This window comes from Buceros rhinoceros, unplaced genomic scaffold (assembly GCF_000710305.1).
Source record: "Buceros rhinoceros silvestris isolate BGI_N320 unplaced genomic scaffold, ASM71030v1 scaffold18776, whole genome shotgun sequence".
Taxonomy (NCBI): domain Eukaryota; kingdom Metazoa; phylum Chordata; class Aves; order Bucerotiformes; family Bucerotidae; genus Buceros; species Buceros rhinoceros.
The window spans coordinates 10202-20504 of record NW_010419513.1 but is presented as its reverse complement, the minus strand read 5'-3'; the positions used below and the strand labels follow the sequence as shown (position 1 = coordinate 20504).

Below are 10303 nucleotides of genomic sequence, written 5' to 3'. Positions count from 1 at the left end.
GTGGTTTGTGGGGCGGGGGGCGGTGCGCGCACACAGGTATGAGACAAAATATCCAGAAGGTAAACAAGGTTTAGATCCAATTAAGACGTGTAACGTTCTCAGAAAGCTGCTGAAAGGAAGGCTGTATTACTGCCAGTATTCACTCATCGGTGACATGCCATTCTGAGCTGCAGTCTGCTTTGACATCAGCGTACCTGCAAGTGCAGGTTTGTTTGTTTTACCAGAAAGTGTGTCGTCTACTTCATCTTGAGTAAAATGATGTTGTGGAGCCAACTTTCATCCTTGGTATGCTCTCCTGGTATTGGGTATTGCTTCAGTGAAGTGATTAACTAGTTACCAGATAAAATTAATCAAATTTGTTGAGATGAGAAACAGTTAGAGGTATTCACGGCAGTTGCACATTGAGGAAAACGTTGATGCAACATTGCTTCTTTTTACCTGTTCCAACGATCTGTTTTGTGAGTGTTAAATTTGGGGGTTTAAAACCTACCCAGATATTTGCAAATAAGCAGTTTTAATAGCCTGCAGAAAAACCCGTGTTTGTTTGTATTTTACATACCGTTTTAAATTGGCTGTTAAAACAATTCCTTGTCCTTGCCTCAAGTGATGCTACCATCCTTTAGTATAGCAGTTTATAAACCTTGGGAGAGAGACTGAAAATTGGTTTAGATGTGTAGTGATCAGAGCAAGACTCCAGTTCTTGTTGGAAGTTTGAAAAGTTTATCCTGTTGTGAATTAGTGACATCAACACACCACTTAGAAAATTTGTGGTTAAGAATTAAAACACATGTGCGCCTTGCCAAGAACAGGAATAAATCCAAACAGTGGACAAAAGCTTAATGGAAAACTATAGCCCATTCAGTGGTGATAGCTGAGCAAAAGTACATGGTTGAACCCCAGTGAGAATGAGCTTTCCAGTTGGAAACATGACAGGCTGTACATTTTATTGCTTCAGTCAGGCCCCAGATTTTTCCAATTAAATGAAGTGTGTCCCTCTGGGGAGGGTGTTCTTCAGACAGTAGAGCTTGTCACCACCATATACTTCTGCCATACCACAGTGGAATGGTTTTCAGACCTTTGAATTAGTTAAAGAAATGCTTTGTGAAAAGAGGTGGGTTTAGGTAGTGTTTAATTCCTGAATTTAATTTTTTTTTTCCCTGTAAGGGCAGAAATTTTTAGATAGCAAGGTAGTAAAATCTTCAACTTTTACTAAATGGGGAATCTTACCATGAATTTGACTCTGTCAAACTAAGTTGTTTTGTATGCTTATGATGTCAAAGGTGGTCATTATCCTCAGGTATTCTTCCCTGTAGGAGTTTTTGGTTCTGTATTAGCAATCGAATATAGACTGTGAGAAAGCATTCCTGATTTAACTACACTTGTGATCTCCAACACTTTCTTTATAAGCTTCAGTGAGCAGTTGAACAGGGGAGCTGACTGAGCTTTGTGACTTGGATTGCTGGTTAGTGTTCCTGGAGTTGTCCAGTATCTTGAATTTGCTTGTGGCAACAGATTTAAGGAGCATAGTGAAGACATGCTTGGAGCAGTGTGACTAATTTAACTGCATGAATTTTCATCAGGGTTACTCTTGTAACGTGAGTAGGTATGCGTATAAACAAGCACCTCTGTGTTGTTTTTAGTTTTTCCAAATACACAGGGGACACTGATCACTAGCAAACTACCATAACACTTCTGTAGAGCATTACATGAGCTTGCAGACAAGTTGCTCAGCAGGGAGAAGCGTGAGATGCAATATCTTTCCACTGTCTGCATAAGTGCTGGGTGATGCTCTGCTCTTTGTGGGAACGGTGCTCACTATTTCAGTGTGACAATTTGAAGCTTGAGATATCCAAAAGCACTTTGTTACTTTTGAACTGAAATTTTGCAGTTGTGGTACCTGCATCTTTTTCTTAATGATGCTTATCTCATCACTGAGGGCTGGATCAAGTTGCCTTAATGCTTTGGGTGACCTGCGTATCAGAGATACTGGCAGCAGACTAGGAGAAATATGTTAGGACCCACAGTAGACGTAGGTCTCTTGGAGCAAGCCCTAGAATTCTCTAGGCAACTGGAAGCTGGCTGAGCAATGTCAGCTTAAGATAAATGCATGAGAATCTTGTGCACAACAAAAAAGGGGAGAATTTGCTTGTGGATTCTGTGGTCTTTGCTTTAAAGCAGTTCCTTCACTGTTTGATTATTGGCATTTTTTTGCTGAGATAAAGAAATGTTTGTGTAAGAAAGAAAATTTAAATTTCTTTTTCTTCTAGTTCACTTTAAACAACTGAAGTGTGATCAGGATTACAGTTATGAAAGTTCTTAATTACTTTAAAACAAATTCTGTTCATGACATCTACCTACTCATGTCAAGTGTGCAGACCCTTTGGAAAGGTTTTGTGAACTAGCATGAAATTTGAAAAAAACTAAGATCGTTAGCCTGCTGTGCATTAATCTCTCCCATTTTTCACTTTTTATGCTGTGAACTGTGTATTTTCTGTTGTCTGTTACATGATTTAAAACAGTTTTGGAGGTAGAGGTAGGTCATATATTTTATACAGACTCTCTTTAAATTATCTTAAAATTCATATGATGTCTGATGTGTTTTATTTCAGTAAATAAGCCACAGCATGTATTCCATGCTACCTTTTTGACATCTGAAAGATAACTGCTATGATTAGTAGTGTGCTGAAGTTGGATTGCTGTCTTCTGAAAACTGTGGTAGAATTCTGCTTTTCCTGCCCTGCCAGTGTCTGCCCCTCAGAAGAGAATACAAGAATGAGATTTTGTATTTGGATATTTGAGCTAGCACCAAAACAAACTGATAGAGGCATCAATTCTGTAGGAACCTTGCAAGGCAGGATTAAATGTCATCCAATATTGGCTGAAAATAATCAGCAACTTGATCTGAATTCATGGGGTAAAACAAAAAATTGCCTCTACACGTTTCATGGATCAAACTGGAAGGAGCGCAAGTTGTGTGACTGACTTTTTCCAGGCCTTCTGCTGAGACTTCTGTGAAGTCAGCAAAAGGAGATACATTGTTACTTTTTTTAACGGGGGGTAAAGAGGGTAATTAACTAAAAGTGGATTAATAAGAACAATCAACATGTGCCCAAATGGAGGAAAAAAAACCAAAACCCAAACAAACAAAGCGGAGAAATCAGGGCATCCTGTAATTAGGTTGCTAGAACTACTGTGAATTGTTGAAGTATCAGCTGAATGGTTGAGAAAGTCAAGGTGGAAATCACAGTCATGGAGCCTTGTCATGGAAGAGTGGCACAGAAGATAGGGTGATCGTTGTCAGAAAGCTCCTGCCTTTAGTATACACTTTCTATAGCTGAAATAAAAGCTTAAACAAAATCTGGAGAAAATTATACTGATGTAACCACAGCCTTGAATATTTCATGTAATACACACGGGGAAAAACAAACTGACCAGGTACATCCAAGAGCAAGCTACTAAGACAATCACCCTAAGGTGTTGGTAAAACAGATTTCAGAAACTTAGTTGTTCAAGCGGAGTGACAGTACTGCAGGACAGAGGTTTCAGGTGCAGTTAAAAGCCACAAGTGATGTCAATAATCGGTCTTTTCCAAAATCCCCACTGGTTTTACTCTTAATTTTCCCCAGCCTCTGCTGGCTGGTGTTATGTGGCCTGCAATTGGAGGCAAGTGGGATAGTGATGGTTCCTTATGTCCATCTGCCCTCCCATGACAAATAGCCACAGGACAGTTCAACACTCAAGGCAAGGGATTCTGGCAGAGTGAGGATTGTCAGACATCAGTCTGCCAGAGAAAGGGGTGAAGAATATGTCCAAAAAGGCCTGCTCCAGCTGAGGGATGAGGATCAGGTCAGCCATGGCTTCTAGCCGCTGGACAGAAATTTCTCATCAGGAGAGTGACAGTTTGAGAGAAGAGGGCTTAAGTCTTGGAGAGTCTCTGTGCAAAGCCTATGATCCCCATGTAATTAAGGAGAAGGAGGGATGGCATGTCAAGCCCTGGTGGAGTGGGCTGTGTGCTCCAACAGTGTTTGAGAAGCCAGGTGACTGCACAGCACACGTGTTTCCTAAGGATCTGGTGGGTTGTCCTGGTGATCCCATACAGTTTGTCCTGCTAAATTACCAGCCTGAGTTTGTGATACATTAAAGTTTTGCCTCTCACAGGTGCACCAGAAACACTGATAATTTTGTTTAATTGGAGAGCACCTTCTAATCATCTTTGCATGTCCCATCATCCCCACTGCAGAGCTGCTGCAGTTCCAGTTTTGGTGCAGAAATCACATTGACTTTGCCAAGTGGGGAAAAACAAGCCATTACCCTGTAATGATTGCCCTGAATTGTGCTCAGTAAGGGACCCCCTCACAGAAGTCACTAAGTCCCTCCCTGTAGGAAATTTTGCCTTAACTCGATGCTAGCTGCTTACAGTCCAGACGCTTTTTGCCTTTAAGTGGCAAAGCAGTGGTGTAAAACTGTTGTCTAATGGCGGGGTGTAGCAAGGGCTTCACAGCCCAAGGTCTTTGCTGAGAATTCCAGGCTTAGGTGTGTTGTTTGGCCCCTGGTGGTGCATTTGTACAACCATTTAATTTATTTTAGCTTTAAATCTTGATCTGCCTGATCCAAAGTCCTGCTAAACACTGCAGAATTGCCACACGTGCATGCATGTTCCCCATGAAGTCACAGGCATCCATGCTCCTGAGGCTATTCAGCAGAGCACTTGCAGCTGATGTTTGCTGATGAGGTCTGTAAGAGCCAGCACCGACTTGGCTGGGATCTGAAGATGACAACGGGCTCAGCAGTGACCAGGTGTTACGTGTCTCAGCGTGGGTCCTGTGCAGCAGAAAGGAGGGCAGTGTAAATGATCTGGAGGATCGTCTGCGGAAGGCAGCAGCGCTGCGAGCGTGCCCGCCCTGACAGGAACGCACCAGGGAGAATAAAAGTCATCTTTGTCTGAGACTGGCCATTTAGCCTAGGGTAGCAGGTCTGGGTACAAGGCTGAGTTGATGTAAGAAGTGCTTGAAATATTAAATCATAGCTTCCTACAAAATCAGCAGTGTTGGAATAGAGATGCTTGTGTGTTTGTAGAATTTTTTGTTGAAGAAAGCAATCGCTAGCAAAGACTTGCTAGGAGAGAACAGAAATGCGTTGTACCTTGGCTGAAATGACGCTAGCTGGTTCGTGGATCTGGTTCAGGATAGCTGTTGCATGGAGAGTGGTTGCATTCATCCCTTTGGAGGGCAAGTGGTATATGACCCACAAGACAGGTTTATCCCTGCACTTTCTCGTCAGGAAGTAGCTCTGCTTTGATGCACTGACTCTAAGCAGATCATGGTGTCAGAAGCTGGTGGGTCACATGCTGACCTGAACCTCTTCTGATTGATGCCCACCATTCATGCTTCTCCCGTGAGGATTGCCCACTGGGGGACTTTGATGGGTTGTGAATGGGACAAAACTGAGACAAGTTTTTTGAGGTTAAAAGAACAGGTTGGCATTTCTTGTTACGTTGTTTTTTTTCCTGTTTTTCTCCTCTCTGCATCCTCAAGTTGTGAAATAAATGCCCATCAGCTCTGAAAAGAAGTAAACTTTCCTGAAGGTTGGTTTGGGTTTTTTTCCATGTTTGTTACTTCCATGAGAAGTAACCATATGCTATTTGGGTTAAAAGTTGTTGAGGATACACGGTGCTTAAAAACACTTGAATAAATGTTTAACGCTATGGTTTTAATGCTTATAAAATTACAACTTCGCTAGACATTGGTGACTCACTACCTAATTTTAGTTCTTACCGAAGTTCTGAAGAGTCTGGTCCACAAACAGATAATTCAGATGCTGAATTATTGAAAAGAATAACTTATATTGGATGCTTAGATAGCAATTTCTTGAAATAAAAGCTAAATTCAATAGCTTTATGCTTTTAAATAAAGCTGTCTCTTCTTGGTACAAGATACTGGATAGAAGTAATCCAGATCCTGAGTCTAAGGATGAAGGGATCTATACACTACCAAATTTTCTTGTACAAATTAACAAACGGAAGTTTCTAGTACTCAGAGTATAATTTAATGCATTTTCTTTCCATTCTTTATTATGATGGATTCACTGTGTTCTTTTTGTTAGCTTTATCAGCTTCCTAACTGGAGCTTATTAAACGTTACTTCAATATAATGAGCTGTATTTAATTCACAGGATGTTTGTGTTGGCAGCTGCCTGCATACATTCAATGTAGTTCTCTTGTGAGCATTACACCGAGACTGCCAGAAAACCTTGCGTTGTTTGAACAGAGGAAAAGAAATCCCTCAAATGAAACTTGATTTGATCAATCTGTGAACTGTGATGGACCACACACGATGGTGTGGTTGTACTTCCGATGCTGGCATTCCCTTAATTATAGGGTACTCATTCTTCTTTCACAGAGATGCCAAAGGCTTGCCTACCCCCTATTTTTTCCGCTCGGCTGCCCTGTGTGTAGTCTTTACAGCACTAAATCCATATTTATGTAGAGATCTGTGCATTTAGGAGAAGGGACGCTTTCAGAGAGGGAGACTCACACAAAGCTTTTAAAATATTTATGGATGTATTTTCTATTTCTTGCTCAGAGCAGCCCTTTTCTTTTGATATGCGCCAAATGTCAACGTGCCTCAATTCTGCAGTGCAAGTTTGTGATTCAGCCTTCCTTTTCTAACTTTCTAAATGTTTCCCTGGGTAACTTGCTTTGATTTTAAGGTGTATTTATTGGTTTGATCAGTTCTCCCTGCCCACACAGAACTAATGTTCTCTTTGTCCCCTGTAACTGCGCTTCCTCTCTTCTGGATGTTGTAAAGTGTACTAAATCATTATATCATTTCCAGATTGTGCTTTTCCCATCTGATTAAGACAACCTTCAGGAAGAACATTTCTGAGTTTTCTGAGTTTTCAAAAATGCTACATTGAACATATGAGACGAGCTGAATCTGTAATTGCTGGAGCTGTTATGGTTTATTGGAATTTATATAAACATTTACAGAAAATTTGTTAAGATCCAAGTGCACTCCCAGCAGCAGAGGTATTCTCATATGCCTTACGTCCCTGAAAAGTGAAGGCTTGAATGGGGTTATGACTTGACTTTTGTTTGGAGAAAGGGAGGGAGGTATTTTTTCTTTTGTTTCATATCATGCATACCAGAGTGCACGTGCTGTTGACAGTCCGAGCAGTCCTTCCCCCCCGCTAGCTCTGCAAAGTAGATTTGGAGTCTTCGTTTTATGCATTATTAACAGTGATATTCATGTAACAGGGAATGAGGAACTGCTGCAGTAAATGCAAACCAAAACCTTTTCTTATAACTCTGTTAGTTCTGTAGTACAATTCGTAAAATAAATGTATGTATTAAGTAATTTTGATTACAATAGTTTATTGTGCTCGATGGTGAGTTTATTATGAAAAATGGCATTCTTTGTTTCTGAATTGAATTTTTTTTAACACTTTATATTGAAGGCAAGAGATGTAATATATTGCCTCACTGCAATGTATTGCCTCATTTGCAGCTGTGTTCTAACATACTACTTATACATCTTTTTGTTTACAACATTCTTCTTAATTTTCTTCGGCAGTATAAAGAAATGTAAAAATTACTATGAAGTCCTTGGGGTGTCAAAGGATGCAGGTGAAGAAGACCTAAAGAAGGCTTATAGAAAACTTGCTTTGAAATTCCACCCAGATAAAAACCATGCACCGGGAGCAACAGAGGCTTTTAAAAGTAAAATACCATTTTTATTTAAATTTCTTCTATGATTAAACTTTGTCAGATTAAAATAAATTAAACTGCATTGGTCACTTATCTTTTTACAAAATTGTTGATGTGGTGTTTTGTAGCTAATATTAAACTGACGCTTTTATCCAGGAAAGTATTTGACACTTCATTATCTTAACATAGATAGTATAGATAAGTAATGTGGACTTTTGCAGTAGGGTCCAGTTTCAGAGGATTGACTATAATTTTCAGGTACAGGGAGCAAATTCTTGATCAGTGAAACCCAACTGCACTTTTTTTACGGTTGCTGACTTAAGGTAGTCAATTAAATTTTACTACCTTGAATCTTTGCTGTACTTGAGCTTGAAAACAATGAAATATACTTGATAGCAAAATGCAGTTTTTACTGAATCACCTTCATGCCAGACACAGATGAAGGAGAATGTGATTCTCGTAGAAATGATCATGCATAAATAAACAATCTGATTGTGGTACATGGTTTGGGTTTTTTTTCCCCCGTTTGAGGTTGCAGACATTTGAGAAAAAATCGGTCAGATAAAATTCTGATTTAGGGAAAACTCTGATTTAGAGGAAGGGAAAAAAAAGAAAAAAAAGCCCATAGCAAGACTTCTGATACAGATTTTTAAGAGATAATTCTAATATATTAACAATTCCAGACAAAAAGTAGATAGAATATAGCAGGAAAGTTGATTGCTAATTATTATTTTAATACAACTATGTAATGGCTTTATCCACAGAAGATATTATTATGACAAAATTGTCTCCAGTTCTATGGATAAAATAATTCTTCCTTGTTAATAGCATTTTAAAATGTTAGTTTCTTATTATTTCATCTTTTATTTAACATTAACACTTTGTACAAGTTTGATTTCTTCAGCTTAATTTCAGTTTCTTAACTAGATGAGTAAATGAACAGAAAATTCTGTTGGGGAATCTTGTTGACTAAAAATTATTTAATGAACATTAGCATTTTTCTGACATCAAAATTACTGTAATCTTTTTGTATGGCTGAGTAAATTTATTATTTAGTTTGCCTTTAAAGATGTCTGACGAGTTTCTAACATCTAGCTTAGAAAAGGAGTTTCATTATAACAGCTCTTATTTCGTAATAACGCTTTATTTTAAGGAAAGGTCCCATTAGAAAACAGAGGTGATTTTTATGTTAGGCAAGGTATTTTGACCTTGAGCTACCTAGTACTACTCTTCTGTTGTGTTGAGCAGTCTCCCCGAGGTTATATTTTAGATTAAGAAGTTTGTTTAAATTTAATCACTTTTAATCTCTTGGAATCTCTTTTACCATCATCAAAAATCTTTAATTTGAAACTTTTGAGCAGTTGGGGGGTTTTATGTCCTTTATTTAAAGAAAATTATATTTGAATCAAAGCTATAGTGAATTAACATCAAATAATCAAAATCAAGTAACAAACAGACGAAAAAGATTGCTGACAGTACCATGATAATATGATGTCTTCGCTTTTATGTCTCCCAAAATTCTTTATTGTTGGGAAAATCTAAATTTTAACTGCCAGTTTTCTTCTTGTGCTGAGTAACAGAAGAACCTTGCAGGAATATTTGGTGTCAGTGGTATATATCATGCTCCTAGCGCAAATTACCAGGCTTCATTTCTTTTGGGTTTTCTCCTCCTCTTAAAGGAATTATTAATGATTTTTCTAAGGGCATCTTAAAAGGCACATAGCTAAGACTCATTAACTTTTTTTTTTTAGATTGGATAATGTTGAAAACATGAGTTATGCAAAGCCATAGTCTTATTTGCCTGTGTTGAGTTATAATGTTGCATCTTTCACGAACTTTCGGTGTCTGACGGGTTTTCAACACTGAAAAAACATAATCCCCATGCCTTGTGTTGGTTGGCTGCAAAGGAAGCCTTTTGTTAGAGAGGCCTGAAGGAGAGAGAAGAAAGGAGAACAGGCAGTGTTTAATGAAGATGTGACTGAGTAAAGATTGTTCATCAAGTGCCAACAGACATTTTCTCTCAGTCTGCAAGAGCTGTATGTCTGTGCACAGCAAATAGGGTTGAAGCTTGTAAAGTCATCAGAGCTTATTATGGTTTTTCACACTGATTATTTCCACGCTCATCTAACTCATTTTTTCCCTTTCTACTGTCAAAATTTAAGTTGTTCATTTGTGATAATGTAGCATCCAGGTCAGTCACTCCAAACGTTGTCGTTGTGTTAAGAACCTTGGGGAACGCACAGGTTCCTGTCACGCGCGCATGTGGCACTCTTCGTGTCACACCATGCAAAATTTTGCATTATTAGTGTAATCATGAAATATCTTAAGAAGCATATAGAAAAATACCTTCGCACTCTTGTAGACAGTAAAGTTGATGCATTCGAAGAAGTCGCTGCTTGTCAAACGAAACCAAAGAAAACCTACTGAGTCTATGATATTTTTAAGCTAGGCTGCTAGAGCAAACTGAACTTTGCAATTACCCAGCTTCAAAGCTTTCATTGTAATGCTTGGTGCTTTTTCTGTAACTGCAGTGAGAGAGAACATTTCCATAGGTGTAGGTGTTCCCCTAGAAAAAGAAACAATGCTCGCCTGCCTTCT

The 10303-nt window shown here is 38.9% G+C and overlaps 1 protein-coding gene across 1 annotated transcript in view; it reads left to right on the top strand.

The window, feature by feature from the left end:
• The window catches only part of DNAJB14 (DnaJ (Hsp40) homolog, subfamily B, member 14), an 18645-nt gene that overhangs the window by 1451 nt on the left and 6891 nt on the right, over positions 1 to 10303 (top strand). Inside the window, exon 2 of the mRNA XM_010138969.1 lies at positions 7572 to 7717. Within this exon, the coding sequence (XP_010137271.1) occupies positions 7572 to 7717 (146 nt within the window). The remainder of the gene's footprint in view (positions 1 to 7571; positions 7718 to 10303) is intronic.